General features: G+C 40.0%; 1 protein-coding gene across 1 annotated transcript; it reads left to right on the top strand.

Annotated features, from left to right (window-relative positions):
* The first annotated feature begins 8868 nt into the window (after positions 1 to 8868).
* Positions 8869 to 9225, top strand: LOC109455481 (histone H2A-Bbd type 1). Its single transcript, XM_019747065.2, has one exon. It carries the CDS (start codon positions 8869 to 8871, stop codon positions 9223 to 9225), a length of 357 nt encoding a protein of 118 aa, XP_019602624.2.
* The last annotated feature ends 13302 nt before the right edge of the window (positions 9226 to 22527 follow it).

Below are 22527 nucleotides of genomic sequence, written 5' to 3'. Positions count from 1 at the left end.
GAAATAACATATGCTGGCAATGATGTGGAGAAAAGGGAACCCTTGTATACTGTTTGTGGGAATGTAAACTGGTACAGACACTGAAAAACAGTATGGAGTTTCCTTGAGTAATTAAAAATGGAAGTACTATATGATTCAACAATTCAACTCCCAGGAATATATCCAAAGGTAATGAAATCACTAACTCAAAGAGATTTCTGTACTACCGTGTTCATTTCAGCATTATTCACCATAGCCAAGGTACAGAAACAACTTAAGTGTCTGTAGATGGATGAATGGATAAAGTATGGCACATAAATACCCTGAAATATCATTCAGTTTAAAAATAAGGAGATCCTGCCATTTGCAATAACATGGGTGAATCTGGTGGGCATTATGCTAAATGATATAAGCCACACAGAGATAGACAAATACTGCATAGTATCACTTTTATATGGAATCTTAAAAAGAAACAAACAAACAAAAAAAAGTTGGGCTCATAGAAACAGTAGAATGGTGGTTGCCAGGGGCTGGGTGGTGAGGAAATGGGGAGAAGTTTGTAAGGGTACAAACTTTCAGTTATAAAATGTATAAGTTCTGAGGATATAAGGTACAGCATGACTATAGTTGATAACACTGTATTGCATAATTGTAATTTTTTAAGAGAACAGTAACAAGAAAAGTAACTATGTAAAGTGTTAATTAACTGGATGGTGAAAATCCTTTCACAATGTATACATACATCAAATTATCACTTTGTATATTTTAAATATATTACAATTTCATTTGTCAGTTATATCACTATATTATATATGTATTTTAATATATATTAGAATTAAAAGCTTATGGAGTGAGGGACAGATTTTGTTCCATTTTTGTTAAAACTGCCCTCTTAGCCAATTCAGAACACCTGAGAGTGACTGACCTAAGATGCCTTCTCTTATACATGTGTAGAAACACAAAAGACTATTTTCTTACCCCTACTCATTAGTTCACTAAGAAGATTAAACACTAAGTACAATGTCTATTAATAGACATAGGTCAATGAAAAAGGTATAATCTATACCCACCAATATTTCACCTACCGCCTAGTAGGAGAAATATAAGACATTCACAAGTAGCTATAAGATGAAAAATGACATTTGCCATGAAAAGGGGGAGAAAATACTACAGGTGTCTACAGAAGGAACCTTTCATTGAGGCCCAGGAACTATTTCATGAATTCAATGCCACTTGAGAAAATACCTCAAGTTTAGATCAGAGTATTGTTCACAATTATAATTCTTCACAATTTTCCTCACTGGGGGAGAATTATACATATCCCTGCCCTTTTGAATTCAGAAATGTCTGTGTGGCTTGCTTTGCCATGAAGGGAAGTGGAAATATGTGTTCTGCTTGCCTTGGCTCTTTCCCCGTTGTGGTTGGGACACCTGCAGATATCCACATGGAGACCACTCTATCAGCTGTCACATACCAGAGTGATGTCCACTGAGGCCTCTCTTTTACTCTCTTGCTGCTCCCTTAAGCCACTACCAAAGGCCATCAACTCACTAAGAGAAAATTTCCCAAGGCCACAGATAGCAATTTTTCCTCCCCATTTTCATTGCTCTCACTAGCAGCCCATGTTTGCTAACCTCATTTGCCAACATTTTCTTCCTGTCAGGACTGAGTTTGCCAAGTCCAGGCCCTGTGCAGACCCCAAACCCAATCTGCAGCCGAGGGGCTCCTGCTGACTGGGTAAGAACAATGGATGGCCCTGTGATACCACTGGAGAGATAAACCTTTGTTGTTGTAAACCACCGAAACTTGGAAACTGTTGATGACTGCAGCATATTTTACCCTATCCTGGCTGATCCAGCAGGATTTCAATATGTGGCAAGGGAAAGATTGCACATCAATAGAAGGACATCAGAACACTGGAAACATTTATGGAAAAGAACAGTAGTTAAAAACTGTCATTGCTTACGTGTATAAAAAGAAAGGGAAGCCTACATTTTTTAAAAGTTTGCAAGTTCTTATACCCAGCAATATCTATTCCTAGCTCAAGTAATTTTTTTCTCAACTTTTCGTTGCTTTCTCTACCTGCTTTTATTTAATCACACACACACATACACACACACACACACACACACACACACACAAACTGACTCAATATTATTTTCTCATCTCCAGGTGACATTTAAAAATTGAATTAAATCTAGCAAACTGATTTATGTGTCTCTGATAAACCATGACATTTCCCAAATGAGTCTATAAAAAAATGCATAGATGATAGTTACTACTGATGTTTTAGGGGGTATGATAATTATTTCTGCACTAAAGTAATACATGAATTCTGACTTTTAAATTGTCATTATAGGAGCGGTCCAACATGGTGGATTAGGTAAATTCTACGCTTGCTACATCCCAGGACCATGCCAAATTACAAATAAATTACAGAACAATCAGCCTCAAGAATCCACTGAAGACTAGCTGGACAGAACCCCTATAACTAAGGATAAAGAAAAAGCCACATCAAGACTGGTAGGAAGGGCAGAGATGCAAAACGAGCTGACCCCAAACCCACGTGGTTGAATGCTGGAAGGGACACCTCCGTGGTGTAGAAGAAGGAGGGGTACCAGCCCCATATTAGGCTCCTCAGTCCAGGGTCCTGTGCCAGGAAGAGGAGGTCCCACACCATCTGGCAGTGAAAATCAGTGAGGATCTGTCTTCCGTGGCAGAAGGCAGCCAAAAATCCAGATGCCCTTTTGTAGAGCCAGCACACAGACTCACTTGCTTCTGAGCATTCATCTGGTCTCTGGTGGAGGAGCGGCAGCTCTGGAGGCCCAGAGATGTGCAGGGAAGGACAGAGTTGTGTGGCTTCAGCACAGGAGTTGGAGGGACAGGAGCCATTGCTGTCCCTGTATGGAGCCTGGCACATGTGTGGCCTACAGCAAAATGCCATCTTTTCAGTGTTAAGCCCTCCCCAAAGGGCCAAGGCTGGGACTGCGTTGGGCTGGTGCAATCTGCATATGCATAGTGCCTTGGTGATGCCTTGAGTCTCCACCCCTCCACACAATTTGTGCTACATTGCCCAGGAAACAACTACTGGGCTGCTACCCGATGCCCCACAGGCTCAGAAGCCTGTTTGAAGTTGTTGGAGGACCTGCAGTGGCCCAGAAATATTTGCTGGCGGGTAGTAACCCAAGGCCTACAATGCAGTGTCTCTTGGGCAGCTCTTGAGAACCTGCAGGCCTGAGATGGATGGCAGTGGGCCATGGTGTTCTCAGGGATTTTCTGTGGGGTGGTCATGGGCCCAGACCGGTGGGAGCTGAGAGTGCATTGACTTTGTAGAAACCACCAGCTACACCCCTTAGCTCCCTGGAACCCCACCCTGCCAACCTATAGCTGTACTAACAGGGGCACTCAGGGCACCTGGGTGGCCAGCCCCACCACAAGCCACAGAGGCCTTTTAAAGCAGAAGACAATCCGCTGCAGCCTGGGGAGATTTTGGTGGTGGACAGTGACCCAAAAACTGCACCGCAACCACTCTGGGGCAGTTCTTGGGAGTTCGAGTGCCTGAGGCGGTGGCTGGCTCCAATGTTCTAAGGGCATTGCTTGAAGTGGTCACAGACCAGGCATTGCCCCGAGGTGAGTGGTGGCAGGCGTCAGTGTTTTGGGGAGTGCTGTGCAAAGTGGTCACAGGCTGGGCACTGGCATCAGAACTGAATGTGCATTAACTTTGTGAAAACAACTGGTCACATCTTGTGACTCCCTTGAACTCCACCTCACCCAGCTAGTGCCTCATCGCCAAGGGTAGTCTCAACACCAGGTCAACCAACCTCACACATGCACCTAAGGAGCCTCTTTCAATGGCTGGGCCTTACGGGCAACTGGAGGGTGGCAACAGGCCTAGGGGTCCCTGGGCCTTTTGCTAAACTGCCTCAGGCCCACTATTGGTGGCAGCCAGCCTCAGTTCACAGCAAAGTAACTCCTACATGCCTCCAGGTCCAGCACAGGCAGCAGCCAAGCACATACAGATTTGTGACTCCTACCAGGTAGCTGTGACCAGTAATGGGCAAGGCTGAAATTGGCCTGCATGGGAGCCTCTCCCAAGATACACCAGAAAAAACACACCAGAGGCCAGCTTCAGAGCACTACCTGGCTAGCCCCACAAGCAACACACCCAAAGGGGAGTCTCAGCATGGACAAAAAAGCCCATGGGGGCAAAGCCTCCTCTGAGGGGTCAGCCCTCACAGAGCAGCTTATACACTGTGGGAATAGCCAAGCCTCACAGTTAGTTAGCCTGGGAGTCAATCCCACCCACTGAAGTGCCAGTTGCAATCAAGCCTCAACTACAACAGGAGAACACACACAACACTCCTGGAACACACACATAGGAGATAAGAGAGACTGCACAATTGGACGACACAGGACACATACTGCATAAGGCCACCAAGCAAAGACTGAGAAACATAGGAGATTTACCTAATACATAGAAGCAAACAGAGTAACAGCAAGAATGAGGAAACAAAGAAACATGTCCCAAATAAAAGAACAAGAGAAATATCCAGAAATAGAAATAAATGAAATGGAGGAAACCAGCCTATCAGAGACATTTTATAACACTGATTGTAAGAATGTTTAAGGAAGTTAGTGAGAATTTCAACAAAGAGATAGCAAGCATAAAGAAGGACATAGAAACAAAAACAAAATATTGGAAATAAAGAATACAATAAAAATGAAGAACACACTAGAAGGAATCATCAGCAGATTAGAAGAAGCAAAGGATCAAATCAGCAGTTTAAAAGACAAAGTAGCAGAATATACCCAATTGGAATAACAAAGAGAAAAAAGAATAAAAAACAATGAAGATAGTTTAAGGGACCTGTGGGACAACATCAAGCATAACATTCGCATCATTGGAGTACCAGAAGGAGAAGACAGGGAGCAAGTAATCAAGAACCTATTTCAAGAAATAATGACTGAAAACTTCCCTAACCTGGTAAAAGAAATAGACATACAAGCCCAGGAAGCAGAGAGAGTCCCAAACAAAATAAACCCAAACAGGTCCACACTGACGCATCATAGTTAAAGTGGAAAAGGTTAAAGACGAAGAGAGAGTCCTAAAAGCAACAAGAGAAAGACAACTAGTTACTCACAAGAGAGCTCCCATAAGACTTTCAGCTGATTTTTCTACAGATAACTTTGTAGGCCAGAAAGGAGTGGCAGGAAATATCAGTGATAAAAAAAAAAAAAAAAAAGCAAGGGCCTATAACTGCTCTACCCAGCAAGGCTATCATTTAAAATGGAAGGAGTGATAGCTTCCCAGATAAGAATAAGCTAAAGGAATGTATTATCACAAAGCCAGTATTACAGGAAATGTTAAAAGGACTTCTATAAGAGAAGAAAGGAGAAAACAAAGTAACAAAGACCAAAAATACAAATAATAAAATGGCAATAACTATTGTACCTATCAATAACCACTTTAAGTGTAAGTGGATTAAATGTTCCAATCAAAATATATAGGGTAGATAAGTGGATAAGAAAATAAGACCCAAATAAATAAAATCAGAAATGAAAGAGAAGTGATCAGAGACACCACAGAAATACAAAAAAAAATTTAAGAAAATACTATGAGCAACTATATGCCAACAAAGTAGGCAAGCTGGAAGAAATGGATAAATTCTTAGAAACATACAATATTCCAAGGCTGAATCCAAAAGAAACAGAAAATCTGAACAGACGGGTTACTAACAATGAAATTGAATCAATAATCAACAAGCTCCCAACAAACAAAAGTCCTGGACCAGATGGCTTCACAGGTGAATTTTACTAAACATTAAAAAAAAAAGAATTAGCACCTATTCTCCTCGAACTAGTCCAAAAACTCCAGAAGAGGGGGAGGCTCCCAAGCTCATTTTACAAGGCCCCCATTAGCCTGAACCAAAACCAGGCAAAACATTACAAAAAAAGAAAACTACAGGCCGATACCTCTAATGAACATAGATACAGAAATCCTCAACAAAATATTAGCAAACCAAATTCAGTAATGCGTTAAAAAGATCATACACCATCATTAAGTGGGATACATTCCTGGTATGCAAGGTTGGTTCAATATCCATAAATCAATTAATGTGATGCTCCACATAAAAAAATGAAAAATGAAAATGATATGGTCATATCAATAGATGCAAATAAAAGCATTTAACAAAATCCAGCATCCAGTTATGATAAAAACTCTCAGCAAAGTGGGAATAGAGGGAACATATCTCAATATAATAAAGACCATATATGACAAACCCACAGCTAACATCACACTCAATGGAAAAACGCAAAGCATTCCTCTTAAGATCAGGAACAAGAGAAGGATGTCGACTTTCACCACTTTTCTTCAACATAGAACTGGAAGTTCTAGCCACAGCAATCACACAAGAAAAAGAAATAAAAGACATCCAAATTGGAAAGGAGGAAATAAAATTGTCATTATTTGCCAATGGCATGATACTATATATAGAGAACACAAAAGATTCCACCAAAAAAACTATTAGAACTGATAAATGAATTTAGTAAACTAGCAGAATATAAAATTAATATTCAGAAGCTAGTTGCATTTTTATACAACAATGAACTATCAGAAATAGAAATTAAGAAAATAGTCCCATTTACAATTGCATCAAAAAAAATAAAATATTTAGACATACATTTAACCAAAAAAGTAAAAGACCTGCATTCAGAAAATTATAAGACATTGAAGAGAGAAATTAAAGAAAATAAAAATAAATGGAAACATATACCATGCTCATGGATAGGAAGAATTAATATAAATAAAATATCCATACTACCTAAAGTAATATGTAGATTTAATGCAATCCCTACCAAAATACCAATGGTATTTTTCACAGAACTAGAACAAATAATCCTAAAATTTATATGGAACCATAAAAGATCCAAATAACCACGGCAATCCTGAGAAAGAAGAACAAAGCTGGAGGTATCACACTACCTAATATTAAATTATACTACAAGTCTATAGTAATCAAAACAGCATGGTATTGGCATAAAAACAGACACAGAGATTAATAGAACAGAATAAAGAGAGCAGAAATAAATCCATGCCTATATGGTCATTTAATCTATGACAAAAACGCAAGAATTTACACTGGGGTAAAGATAGTCTATTTAATTAATGGTGCTGGGAAAACTGGACAGATACATGCAAAAAAAAAAAGTAAAATTGAACCACCTTCTTATGCCATATACAAGAATAAACTCAAAATGGATTAAAGACTTAAATGTAAGGCCTGAAACCATAAAACTCCTAGAAGAAAATATAGGAAGTAAACTGTCAGACATTACTCTGAGTAAAATTTTTACTGATATAGCTCCTTGGGCAAGGGACACAAAAGAAAAAAATAAACAAATGGAACTACATCAAACTAAAATGTTGTTGCATGGCAAAGGAAATCATCAACAAAATAAAAAACATCCTACTGAATGAGAGAAGATATTTGCCAATGATACATCTAATAAGGGATTAATTAATACCCAAAATTTATAAAAACTCATACAGCTTAACACCAAAAAAAAAAAAAAAAAAAAAAAAAAAAACAAAGAATCCAGTTGAAAACTGGGCAGTGGACATGAATAGACATTTCTCCAAAGAGGACCAAGATGGCCAAGAGACATGAAAACATGCTCAACGTCACTAAGCATCAGAGAAATGCAAACAAAAACCACAATGAGATACCACCTCACTCCTGTCAGAATGGTCATCATCAATAAATCAACAAACAACAAGTGTTGGTAAGGATGTGGAGAAAAGGGAACACTCGTGTACTATTAGATTGCAAATTGGTGCAGCCGCTATGGATGACAGAATAGAGGTTCCTCAAAAAATTAAAACTAGAACTACCTTATGACCCAGCAATTCCACTCCTGGGTATTTATCCAAAGAAATACAAAACACAAATTCAAAAAGATATCTGCTCCTCTATGCTTACTACAGAACTATTCACAACAGCCAAGATATGGAAACAACCAAAATGCCCATCAATAGACAATTGGATAAACAAGTGGTACATATATACAGTAGAGTATTACTGAGCCTTAAAAAAAAAAGAAAGAAAAAGTAAAATCTTACCATTTGCAACAATATGGATGGACCTGGAAGATATTATGCTCACTGAATTAAGTCAGACTGAGAAAGACAAATACCATATGATTTCACTTATATGTGGTTTTAAAGAACAGAATAAAGGAGGAAACAAAACAGAAATAGACTCATAGATACAGAGAAAAAAAACTGATGGTTGCCAGAGGGGAGGGAGCTTGCATGATTCGGGAGAAGATGAAGGGATTAGAAAGCACAAATTAGTAGTCACAATATATACAGTCACGAGATATGAAGTACAGCATAGGGAATATTGTCAATGGTATTATAATAGTTATATATGATGTCAGATGGGTAGAAGACTGTGGTTATCACTCTGTGAGGGGTGTAAATGTCTAATCATTATGTTGTTTTATACACCTGAAACTAATTTTTTAAAAAAAGAGGGAAGAATATGAGTGATACACTTTTTTTTAAGTTAAAAATTTTAATAATAAAAGGGATATTTAAATGTGCAAATGGAAGCAAATATGGTTTTATTACAATGTGATAGAGGAAACAAATAGGTTAGCAGGGAGATCAGGTTCACATCACAGACATGTCTAGGCCAGTTCTGATCAGGGCCGAGTGGTCACCAATGACATCACAAAGTCTGAGCTGTCACAAAGGCATCTCCTTGACCAATGAGAGGCTGGACCACAGGGATACAGTGAGCAGGGATAAGCACTGGTATCTTGAGAGGCCCAGCCGAGCCGGACAATCCAGCTGGGCCGATCTGGGCAACACCCAAAAACACAATGTCTGGGAAAAGAAGACGCCAACACTCTCATAGGCCTAAGAAGCACTCCCTCTCCCGCTCCACAAGAGCCGAGCTGCAGTTCCCGGTTAGCCGCGTGGACCGCCTCCTGCGAGAAGATAGAGAAGATCGCTATTTCCAGCGCCTGAGCTGGAGCACACCTGTTTTCCTCGCTGGCGTTATGGAGTACCTGACGGCCAACATCCTGGACCTGGCGGGCAAGGAGGCCTACAACCACCGAAAGACGCTCATCACCCCAGAACATGTGCAGACGGTAATGGACAGCAACCACCTCAGCCACATCTTTGAGGATGACACCAACCCTCAGATTGATGGGATGCCCCCATTCAGGAAGTAGTGGTGACTCCTGAGTCCCAGAGCCTGGTGAGACCTCATCAACAGCTTCATCTAGTCCCCCAAATTACCCATAGGTGAGGGAGGCCTGCCACTGTCAGCACTTGCTATTAAAGTGTTTAAACTCAAAAAAAAAAAAAAAAAAATTGTCATTATGTCGTCCTGATTTAGCGAGTAAACGGTAAGAGAAGTGCGGGTCTTCAAAATTTGGAAACTAGTTTCTGGTTACTTTAGAAAAGGAATCAGCCTCTCGTGCCACTTTCTCACCTTGTAATAGAAATATATAAAATTCATAATTATTTTACAATAGTTTTATTGGAATGGAATGGCCACATATAACCTAAAAAGGCCTTTCACCTTTACTGTATAACAAGTGAAATATAACTTTCATTCATAAAGTCTGTTGCTAAACACAAAGGACTTTACATAATCTCGTTTAATTCTATTGACAACACAGAACAGCATCATGATATTCGTTTTAAAAATGAGGATACTGAGTTTCAGAGAAATTGATATTTTTCTATGAATTGTATTTATTATAAATTTATTATAAATTTAAGTCACAAAAATTATACATAGTAGAGCTAGAACTCAAACCCAACAATTCTGGATCTCACAATTGCAGTCAGCTTGGCACCGTTAATACCCCACCTTAAATCGTCCTCAACCATGGAGAGAAAGCCATACATATCCTATTCACCTGTCCAGCCTAGACTTGCTCTTGGTCTTGCTAACCCTGGTTGCAGAGCCTACACTGCCCTGTTAATCTGTGCCATGACATATCAGTTCTTGGCTTCTAAGACCTTGTTTTTCATCCTTCCCAGGAGACATCAAACCTAGTCCCTCCCCCATCAATTCTGGCTTTGGCTTCCCTGCTACACTTGGCCAAGAATCCAGCATCTTTCCACTTTTACATTTTATATAATCTATTCATGCACATATATGCATAGTGGGCTCTTACAAAAAAATTACTCCTCTGTCATACATTTTTAATCCTTCAACATATTTTCCAATGAAAATAATTCCCATTTTAAATCCCAACCATAACTAATGAAAGGGTTTTTTGTGTATATTTTCCCCACCTAAATAGGTTGAGATTTGCTTTGCTTTCTGCTAGGTCACACACAAACGAGTTTGGACAATTAAGTTCATGAACTCATCCTAGAAATAGTGCTACATACCTCATTGCTGAATATCACGACAGTCACCTTCAAAGTGCACCCCTTGGGAAGCTATGCACCAATGCCAGCACCTAGTCTACCCTTCAAAGCAATTTTGGAACTCTTTTTCTGGGATGGCCATCAGAGCTGCTGTCGTATTACCCTTGATGTCCTGAATGTCATCAGAATGTCTTCCTTTCAATATTTCCTTTATTTTCAGGTAAAGAAAGAAGTCATGGGGGTTGGGGCAGATCAGGTGAGTTGGGAGGGTTTTCCAATACACTTATTTGTTTAATGGCTAAAATATCCCTCACAGACAGTGCCCTGTGAGCTGGTGCATTGTCCTGATGCAAGAACCATGAATTGTCGGCGAAATTTTATAGACAAGTCTGCAGCTCAACAACAGGTGTCAACAGAAGTCAACAACTGTAAACACTCCCTAGAGTCAAAAACTATGCCACAGCTCATAGGGGATGTCAATACACTAACTAATCTAATTCTTCTCTGGATATATCCCAGGCAGCACAGAGGTCATAACATGTGCTGGCATTTATGTGGTAAACTGGGAAAAGTACAGGACAATGTGGCAATTTGTTTTTTTGCTAGACAAGTAATAGTAGTCCTATCCCTACCCCTAATCTAGGAATTTAATAAGAAAAGCATTTTCCAATGGTCATAATGTTTTGTAAGTCTGTTGGAAAAATTCAGACTGAGATGATCTGTCAGAAATGAACCTAAAACTTTCCCAATTTGTGAAGTATTATGAGGGCCAGTACATTTTATTATGTTACAGAACTTATTTTTATTCAAACAAATACTTCTAAGGGCAAATATCATGCCTGGACATCTGTTGCTTCCTCCCTAAGTTCTAGCACAACGCCAGGTACTTAGATCATGGCACAGTGAAAGATGCTTGGCCTGGAAGTCAGACAACATGCTTCCCGCTCCAAGCCCCGCCTTTACCCTAGACACTGTCTTTTCACTTCTCCTGACCTCTGCTTGCTCATCTGTGGCATGAGGGGAATAGCCTAGATGCCCTCTTTTAACTCTAACTTGTGTTTTCCTGACTTCCTTCAACCCATGCACACTGACAGCAACAGGCTTATGTAAATAACATTCCCACCCTCATCTTAGGGCTCCAGGGTTGGTAGAGTTTCTTTGTGCAAACTTGCGAGGAGGGTTTTCAATTGGTCAAAGACACCTTACAAAAATAAAATAACAGAAAACAGTGTAGAAAATAGTATCTGTGTTGCAGCCAGTGGTTTAAGCCAAGCTTGGGGATTTACTCATTGCCACAAAGAAGGAAAACAAATGGAGGCGAAACGAATTGAAAAGAAAAATAGAACTGTTATTACCATGGGCCAGTGGCTTCCTTTATCAAATCCTGACAAGCCTCTTGACCCTAATTTTCCCAGACTCATAAATGTTTACTGTGATGAATTAGGTAGCCCTACCTGATAACTGAGAACCTGAGTTGGTTTTGTAAATGTCCACTCGTCAGTATTTATCACGTTTGAGCACAAAGCTGATAGCAGCAGAGCATTTGGTTTTCTGGACAATTTCTACTATTCTATTCTTCAACTCTAGGAAGAAAACACACACACACACACACTCAGTTTGGCCTGACACAATAATCAAATGATATGCATAGCTGTACTCTTCTCATGGAATTCCCATGATGTTATTAATCCCAACTCTCAATTGTCTTTATAAACTATCAAGCATATATTAATCTATTAAGAAGCCAGACGGTTTTTTATTTATCCAGCTATGAGGGCCCACCAACACCTATGAAGTCTGCTCTTCCTCTAATATTCCTGCTTCTTTCAATGTCACTGCTATCGTCTCAGTTACCAATGCTTAAAGCCTTAGCATTTTAACTGAATTTTCCCTTCTCCAGCTTCCAAATCTAGTTATTTGATCCAACCTCTTAGTGGCAACCTCCAATATTTTTGCAAGTCACTCTGCCTTCCCCACTTCTGCTGTCACTCCCCTACTTATCCCACAATATTATACATCTTGCCTAAATCATTAAATAGACTCCTATTTTTCTCTTCCTACCTTGTCTCTTCTTTCTCCAGTCCATCTTAAATACAGACACTTTGGGAACAGTCTTCCCAAAGTACATGTCACAGCTCTAATCAAAACTTACAACTCTTTTTCACCTACAGAATAAAGTCCCAATCCACTTAGCCTAGGATTAAAGGCCTGTTGGTCTATATTTCTGAAATATGCTGTCCATAAAATACCAGTTTGGGTTTAATTAGCTTTGGCTTAAGTTTTGGGTTAATTGGTTTTGAGTTAATATTATGCATCAATTTGGCTAGCTCATGGTACCCAGATATTTAGTCAAACATCATTCTAGATATTTCTGTGAAGGTTTTTTTTTTTAAGATGATATTAACATTTAAATCAGTAGACTTTGTAAAGCAGATTATCCTCTATAATGCGGGTAGGTCTCATCCAATCAGGTGAAGACTTTAATAAAAAAAGTCAGACCTGTCCTGAGGAAGAAGGAATTCTCCAAGCACACTGTCTTTGGACTCAAACTGCAGCAGGGGCTCTTCCCCTGCCAGCCTGCCCTGTAGAGTTTGGACTTGCCAGCCTCCACAATTGTGGGAGCCAATGCCTTAAAATATCTCCCTCTGGCACTCTGCCTCCTGCCCCACCACCACCACTGCCTATTGGTTCTTTTTGTCTAAATAACCATAATTAATACTATATTCATTTAATGCCAAAAAAAGCATCAGTGCACAAATACATTCAGGAAATGCTAGTTTAAACAAGATAGAACGCATTTCTTTATAGCCTTATAAATCGAATAATGTTCTGATATGCACCCTGATGCACTAAGTCATTCTCGTTGTGTCCTCAAAATGTGTAGGAAGGGAAGAAGAGTCAATGATACGATGGTTATAGTTCCAACCAGTTAGGAAGACAACTGCTTGGTTATGAACGATGAGGCCACCACCTTTAGGCAGAGTTCAGATGTGAGAGATTTGACAATAAGTTAAATTATTCTGCACAATAAATGAATTGTAGACTAGGAGTTGTCTTTTGCTGTCTATGCAGGGGATTTGAGAACTTTTGAACCTGTGTATCTAAATGAACACAGCCAGGGGCAGACCTAGGATTAGAACAGGAATCCTATGCCATGCTGGACTCAGGAGGTGAGGATGAGACTAAACATGGGGAAGATGGTGAAGGAGCAGGTGAAAAGACACTGGCTGGAGATCCAATGAGAAATTAGCAACGCAGAGTCCCCAAAGAGGGGATTATCCACAATGAAAACTAGTTCACGGTAGAAAGAAAAGGGGATACACCATCTCTGAGACGAGAGAAGGAGCTCAGAGGTGGAAAGGAAAGTAGCATGACAAACATTTTGAGGAAGAGATGAGCAAAGTAGAAGAAGCATGTTAAATTGTTTCATCTTTCAGCAAAGTAGCAGTTTTACAAAGAGGGAGAGGAGGCTTCAGATTCCAAGCCTTGATGTGACTCCTAGCTCTACGGTAGCACGAGCTGTTTGTACAACTGAGACAAGTTACTTTCCTCCATTGTACTTAGGTGGAATATGGCATGTAGTGAGAAATCGATGAAGGTTATTACCACTGGTGTCGCTATAATGGAGCGCTAGTCTTATCGAAATGTTTAACAAATGATTTACGTAGTGCTTACTATACACCAAACACTATTCCAGAAGCTTTACAGGGGCAGCCGGTTGGCTCAGTTGGTTAGAGTGCAGCGCTCATAACACCAACATTGCCGCTTCGATTCCCACATGAGCCAGTGAGCTGCACCCTCCTCAACAAGATTGAAAACGACTTGACTTGGAGCTGATGGGTCCTGGAAAAAAACACTGTTCCCCAATATTCCCCAATAAAAATTTAAAAAAAAAAAAAAAGAAGCTTTACAAATTTTCTGTACCGAATCATCATAGCAACCCTATCAAGTAGGTATGATTATTATATCCCATTTTACTGATGAATAAATTAGGGCCAAAGAGGTTAGGTATCCTTCTGAAGATAATAGGCAGCATATAAATTGGATAAAGAAGTATGTTCCTATATACTGGAAGCCAAGTATCTTTATCCTCAACTGGAGGCTCAACAGATTTAAGCAATTATTTGTGCCCTCACTGGCAAGAAAGAGAATAAACTTAAAGATATTAAACAAAATTGCTGTAACACATTCTCTAACATGATGTCTAAAAGTCAAAATACCAGTAGGGGTATTCATATTTTTAGTATTCTAGGAACATAAATCCTTTTCTATTAAGCCTGTTATTTAATTTTTAGCAGAAGTTTCTAGACATCTACAATATATAAAAATAGAGGCTCTCTGTTGTGCTTACGCATGAGATAACAAAGTTTATATTTTAGGACAAAGTGTCTGCTCAAAACCTCTTCAAAGTGTGACACCTAATTGTGGTTCACTAACATATAAGTTCACACATGCAAGGATCTAAGAAGGTTTTAGAACAAATTTAAAAATTGTTAACACTTGCCATAACTATCCTAATTTTGTATTTGACTTTGAGAGTTCCAAGTAAACTCACATATACACATGTGGCTCTCACAGACCCCATGGTGGGGAGTGGCAAAGTGACACAGTGGGAAGGAACGCAGCTTTGGAATTGAGGAAATCTGGGTTTGACGCTTCTCCTCCCTGATGCTGGCCTGCTATGTCATGTTGAGAAACTTTAAATACTTGAAGGCTAAATTTCCTCGTGTCCAAAAATGAGGATAGTATCACCTATACATGTTTTACACTATTAAGATAATATGTATAAAAATCTTCAGCACTATGCCTGGCTCATTTCAGGGGAAAGGGTCGACCACAATCTACTGGGAGCTGAGTTCTCTTTGCCAATCTTAGCCAACCTCACTTTTTCTGGGCCTGGAATTTTAAAACATGAATTGACTCAAAAATGTGCCCAAGAAAACACTCAGTGATAATAAAGCCACCATTCACATTGTTCATGTTCTTGTGGCGGAAAAAATATTGTGATCTTTAAGTTTTATTACTGGTGGAAAAGAAAAGTGCCTGTTTCACATTGACTTCTTTGTGCTGTGTCTTGACATCTCTAAATATCTCTACTTCAAACTGAGATCAAAACTCAGTTTTATTCGGAGAGGCCACAGATTTGAATTTATATGTCAAAGGGCACAGAAAACAGGCCCACACCTCACCTTCTGGCTGCAGAACCAACACTATTTGCACAGTAGTTTTAAAATAGTGAGGGCTAAATGCCAGGCAGTATCCTGGATTGGATCTTAGAACAGAAAAAAGGACATCAATGGAAAAGTAGTAAAATATGAAGGAAATCTGGAGCTAAGTTAGTATTAACATACCCATTTTTATTTATTTATTTATTTATTTATTTATTTATTTATTTATTTATTTATTTATTTTACTTCTGACAAACCTAACGTGGTTAATCAAGATGATAACGTTAGGGGAAACTGAGTGAGAAGTATATAGGAACTCTCTTCTTTACTATCTGTGCAACTATCCTGCATATCTAACTTTATTTCAAAATCAAAAGTGTTTTACAAAATGAATTTGTAAGAGGAGCTAAGTTTCTTAATGTTGAAAGAGGAAGTAACAAGTATGGAAACGGGAAAGACTAGAATGTAATCTGTGTGATTGGAATTGGAGGGACAGTCATTTTTTTCAGGGAACACCATGACTTGTTGATTTGAGGTACAGACCCAAGTCATGAAAAAGGACCTTGTAATCCATGCTAAAAATGTTGCCTTTTTTCCTTAGGCAACTGATCAAAAGCTGTGATCAAGTTTCCGGTCTCTACCAGCATTTAGCACAGTGCTGGGCACACTTAGGAGATAGCCTGGGTCCTACCTGCATTTTGGGGATAAGTTGGCTAGAAACAGCGCACTAAGGAACAGAGTCCTGGATGAAGGTGGGGGGAGATTCCAAGGGCTGGGCCTAGTCAGGAATCAGAATAATAGGGAAGTGGGAATTTGGGGTGTCACCAAAGCAATAGAGAAACTGAAGAGGAAAGTATGAGTCAGATCCATCTGATCGGGAGTTTATCTGTAAACAGAAAATACGGACCAGTGAGCCTCAAGAAATCCCACAGGAAAGGTGACAGAGCAGGCACTTAAGGAGTTGTGTAAAGCTGGGCAATGCTCACACAATCCTCACTGATGACTAAAGATCAGGACGCTCTCTGGGCAAGCCCATACCCTGAGCTGCTGATTACAGAAGCTGAGACGTCATATAGGCAGGGTATTTGTGATGCTCAGTCAGTGTCCTCAATACATTATGGAGAACTACATCCTCATCCAAACTCAGCTCAAGTCATTGTGTGAACTGAAAGACATTTCACCTCTCTGGACCCCAGGTTGCTTTTCTGAAAACCAGAGTATTAAGCTCGTTCATCCCTGAGGTCCCTTGTAACACGGATACTTTATGATCTGTACATTTGTAAAAGCATGAAAAATCATGTCACTAATAAACTTGAAGAGTCTGCTCTGGAAATCCAGGCAATATAACAGCAATGAACAAAATAGGTAAAGTCCCTGCTCTCACAGAGCTCTTATTCCAATGGGAAAAACAAAACAAATAAATACAATGCAATGCCAGGTAGTGACAAATGCCATAGAGAAAAATAAAACAAGGAAAGGTAGGGGCTATTTCAGTTTCAATGACCAAGGAAGGCCACTTTGAAAAGATAACGTTTGAGCAGAAATATGAATAAAGTGAGGGAGTAAATATGCAAAGATTTGGGGAAAGTAATTCTGAGAAGAGAGAATGGCATGTGCAAATATCCTGAGGTGAGAGAATACTTAGAATATTCAAGGCAGGTGTGACTACTCCAGGGCGAGGGGGGGAAGAGTGGAAAATGAAGGCTACTAATAAAGGCAAGAAATGATGGTAGTTTGAACTAGGGTTATAGAAATAATAACGCTATATACCAGCTACTTTTTAGTACTTGTCTTAAACTCATTTAATCCTCATGCAACCCTGTGAGGTTAGTGCTTTATTACTTCTGCTTTAGAGACAAGCAAGGCAGAAAGAGGCTAAAGAACTTGCCCAAGCTTACACAGCTAGCAAGTAGAGAAGCCAAGCTATCAACAGAGGCAATCAGAGGCTGATGAGAAGTGCTCAGAACCAGGATGAATTTCGCAGGCAGATTGAACTGGATTTGTTATTGGGTTGGATGTGGGGAGTGAGAGAAAGAGAAAATCAGAGATGACACCAACTTCTCCACCCCTCCTTGGTCTTACTTCTGCAAATACTCTTTTGGGGTGATATGCCCCAAGGAGGCATACCCACAGTCTTGGAGCTGTCAGTTCTTTAACTTTTCTTTTATAAGCAAGAAAGAGAACTTCTTCAAGTAAACACGACACAGAGCAAAGGGCACACCAGCTGCTCACCTTAGCAAGGGACTCAGTTGCATTGTAGTGGGCACCTATCATTGCAGAATTCTGTATTCACAAGGCTTCAGTGTCAAATTTGGGAGCAGGACCCAGCTTTCCCCGCACTGTACAGACCTGCAGTAGATCTCATAGAGGCACAAACTGTGTGAGCATTGGATAAGTTACAGCTGAATGTGAAACAGCCTTTCATCTTACAAAGATGTCTTGTTAATTGTTGGGTCTCAATGTTATCAAAAGACAGAAAAGAAAAGAAAGATAAAAATCTAGGTGATGCTATAAAAGCCTTCAAGTCACGCTCCATTCCTGTAACAAGATACAAAGCTCGTTGTAGCCCTAGAAGTAATTTCCCAGAACCCTTAGATATCAACAGAAAATTGAACAAAAGTCCTCAAAACAGATTAATGGCCCAGTGTCAACATAGAACAAGGATGGCAAAGAGGTTTTATCTTGAATGTCATCGATAAGGCTTGGTAGTGTCTGCCTAGAGGCTCAGTGATAAAGCACCATGATCAATTAGTGATGTCTGCCAAGATGCGGGAACAAGAATGGATGCATGCCTGCCAAGTATTTCCATCTGTCTTCCAAAGAGAGAATTCTAACTACTAAAGCTCTTCACCTAGAGTGTGGGCTACCCTGCGATATAGTTTCCCTATCACTGGAAGTACACATTCAAGGGAGGCTGCTGGGTCAGTCATCATTAGTACTTCCAGTGATTCCATCCGCAGATGCTAACAGTGATTATCTTTGGGGGTTAGGAATGTGGGGTGATTTTAACAATCTTTATACTTTTAAGCATTGCCTGAATTTCCACAATACAGTCATATTCGTATGTTATTTTAAAATAACATGCAGTCACATGTTATTTTTATAACTAGATAAAAAGCTGTTTATATGTACTTTAAAATTAAGTATTTTGAGGGAAAGAGTTCTCTTGGCATTACGTCTGAGTGATAAAAAAATCATGGCAGCAGTAATTGCTCTCTAATTTTGAATGTCTCTTATAATTGAGTTCTTCAATACAAAGGCTTTACCTCTAAGACTTTTCACGAAATAGAATTCCATTCATAGTGTATAAGACCCAAGCATCAATTCTGTAAGAAACTGATAGAGAGAGTTATAGGGGGAGGGAGGGAGAATAAATTAGGAATTAGGAATTAGGAATAGAAAAGAAGGCACAAGTGGAATTTCTGTAAGGAAACTTTAAGAGAAGGACAGAAAGCTAAGAGACTCACAAGTCCTATTCTTTCAGAAGAGTAGGAAAAATGAGAGACCTCGATTCAAGCATGAGGTCGTCCTGGGCAGTGTTGAGGCAACACAGCCCTGAACATAGAGGCTCTCTGAGCAGCAGTTAGAAGCACAGGCTCTCATGTCAAAGTGCCTGAGAGGGGAATCCTAGGTCTGCTCCGTACTGAATGTGTGACCTTAGGTAAGTCATTTAATCTCTTTGTGCCTGTTTCCTCATCTGCAAAGTGGGAATAATGACTACTCCCACCTCAAAGGATTGCTGTGAGGTTTGAATGAGTTTATCCAGGTCAAATCCTTAGAACAGTGCCCAGGATACAATAAGAATAAATACTCAAAGGATTTCAGGTTTGTTTTTAAGAAAAATAAAATTGAGAAATAACTATAACAAGGAAATTAAAATCAATCTCTAAAGCCTTTTCCATGTCAAACATCAAAACTGCTTTTGTATCTGTGGTCAGGGTGGACATAGGAGACTGATCAAGAACAGCCACAAAATTGGGGCCGCCAAATGGCTCAATTGGTTAGAGCGCGAGCTCTGAACAACAGGGTTGCAGGTTCGATTCCCACATGGGCCAGTGAGCTGCGCCCTCCACAACTAGATTGAAGACAATGAGCAAGGGGAAGTTGAGCTTCTGGAGGGGTGGCCTCATGGCTCAGATGGTTAGAGCATGAGCTCTCAACAAGGTTGCCGGTTCAATTCCCGCATGGGATGGTGGGCTGCGTCCCCTGCAGCTAAAGATTGAAAATGGCAACGGGACTTGGAGCTGAGCTGCGCCCTCCACAACTAGATTGAAGGACAACGACTTGGAGCTGATGAGCCCTGGAGAAACCCACTGTTCCCCAATATTCCCTAATAAAATTAAATAAAAAATAAAGAACAACCACAAAATAAGTCTTTGTACAGTTAAACAAAATAGACTGTATTTTGTAAACATCTGAGTTGCATATTATTTGAAGCAATGTTAAATGTATTTATAAACAACTTACTGAAATCCAAAAAATTCTAGCGAGCAAGGAAGAGTAGGAGGAATTTAATTGCACATTAACCGTTATCACTAAATGAAGACGGTGTAAAGCAATATTAATTTTACTTTGCTGCCTTAATTGCTTGAATTAAGTAAACACATAAAACCATATTGATAATGGTTCCTGTAAGCTAATTTGAAGCCAAGTTTCAGAATTAAATACAACAGTTTTTAATCTTTTATTTTCGTTTTTTAAATTTTCCAATTATTTTAATTCTATAGACAAAGGACTTTCAGCAGGGCACCCCAGGAACACTGTTTATGCTACTCTTCCTAAGGCATAAAGTGTAAGAAAATATACTAGAACTCCTTCTAATTTACTCATGGCCCCATTTCCAAATCCAAGTTTCTTTCCACCAGGGAAACAACCCTGTCTTGACAGAAAGAAGCCTGTACTTAGGAGTCTTGTATCTGGGATCAAATCTTAAGTTGTCTTTTGTTAGCTATGTGAATCCATGCGAGATCTCAAGTTTCCCCAACTTTATTTTTCTTTAATAGTTTTCTTTATATTTAATATAAAACATAATAAAACCTAGCATATGAGATAATTATATGAACTAACGCATATATAAGTGTTACTAAGGATATTGGATAAATGAAATATTGTGTGTTTCCCCACCATCCCCCCTAAAGAAAACTGAATAGACTGAAGAGGGATGAAAACACACTGAGTCTGGGAGAGTTCAGGAGGAAGTAAAGTGTAGCCATAGATAAAGGAGACAACTCACTCGCTCCTCTTTCCTTCCACTCACTTTTAAATCGCAAGCTTTGAGGATAGGAAGTGTTTAAGGGATTTAAGAAATGCAAAGTTTAAAAGGGTTGGCTTTATTTTCCCTTTCCTCTTCCACTCTCAAGTCTCTTGCTCCGTTTCTCCCACCACCTTCTGCCCTCACCTAAGGTTCCTAGCAACCCTTCCTTTCCTTCATTTTGGACAGAGGTGGTCTTCTGTTGCAGACCATTTATCTTTGGAGAGTAGAAGAACCAGCGTTGGCAGCTGAGGAAGGGAAGGAAGGAGTTTGCAGATTGGCGCCTTCTCCAGGCCGCAGGAGAGGCAGAAAAGACCTTTGAGTCAGTGACGGCTATCATATTTCCAATGGAACGCGATTTAATAACACGGTGAAATAAGTCATTGGTAAATTTTCAGAAGAGCTGAAGGCAACTAAGTTAGGAGGATAAGGTCTCTCTATCCAGAAACTGAGAAACTGCAAGAAGCTGCAACTAAAGCACAATTGCCTGCTGCGCCAAAATTGGAGACGGACAGTGAGTCATGGAGCCCAAGGAAGCCAGGGCCACACCACTGCTGGTACCCTCACTGGTGTGCATCCACCACAGCGAGAGGAAGACTAGCCACCACCCTCCTGTCTTGCAAACATCACACAAGGATCTCTTTTTACCACGCTGGCAAAGGTAGTTCCCAGGCAACACTGAGGGAGGTGACCATAAAAGGAGCAGGCATGGTGCTAAGGGTCAACAACAGGTGGCATGTCACCACACTTCGTTATGTCATTCTAGTTTTTTGTCAGGTCCTTGTTTCTTTGGATTTTTGTGGTGATGGTGGTGGTGGTTGTTTCAGCTTAACCCAAAGGATAATGAAGAAGTCAGGAAATCAAGATGACAAAATCCATGCCTAGGCTGGAGTGTCCCCTGTACCATGTATCTCAGGAGCCTGCACAGGAGGGACAGGGTACAGGAAGACCTGGACCCCACCACACACCATGCATTCAACATCACTAACATTTTAGTCCCTTTGGTGCCTGACTAATAAGAAAGCTCATTGTAAATGGCACCACTCTTGAGAAACAAAAGGCTATACATTGCTTTGTCTTGATCAGTTTGGGATCCCTAGTGCCTATTACAGTTCTTATAACCTGGTCAATGCACAATGTTTCCTGGTTAAGCCTAGGATATGGTCCAGTGAGGCTGTGAAAACAACACATTATCACTAAATATGTGCATAGCATTTCTTGAAGATGCCCAGCACCACATCGCCTCTAGTTACATTATGTTGCCCTCCTCTGTCTATTCCCCTGTACAGTGCCAGAGTGATCCTTTTAAAATATTAGTCAGATCCTCTCTCTCCCTGCCAACAGCTCTCCAATGGTTTCCATCCCTCTCAGAGCAAGTTTCAAAGTCCTTACAATGGCTCCCTTATTACCTCTGATTCATCTTCTGGCCCTTCCAGATGCTCACATCCCTCTAATCATATTGACCCCTTGCTGTTCTTTGAACCTGCTGTGATGGCCGTCGTGATGTATCAACTTGATGAGACTACAGTCTCTACTTATTCAAACACTAATTTAGGTGCTGCTGTGAAGGGATTTTGCAAGTGTAATTAAAACCGCTAACCATTTGACTTTAAGTACGGAAAGTTATCCCGGATCATCAGGTGGGCCCAATTTAATCAGTTAGAAGGATTTAAGAGAAATTCCAGCTGTGCACAATAGCTTTGGACCTATGTCCATGGACTTCCAAC

This window comes from Rhinolophus sinicus, linkage group LG03 (assembly GCF_036562045.2).
Source record: "Rhinolophus sinicus isolate RSC01 linkage group LG03, ASM3656204v1, whole genome shotgun sequence".
Taxonomy (NCBI): Eukaryota; Metazoa; Chordata; class Mammalia; order Chiroptera; family Rhinolophidae; genus Rhinolophus; species Rhinolophus sinicus.
Note: the sequence above shows the minus strand (reverse complement) of the source record. Positions and strands in the feature narration are given on the sequence as shown.

Coding starts and splice junctions, on each gene's coding strand:
- LOC109455481 (XM_019747065.2), top strand. CDS start 8,869: ATGTCTGGGAAAAGAAGACGCCAACACTCTCATAGGCCTAAGAAGCAC.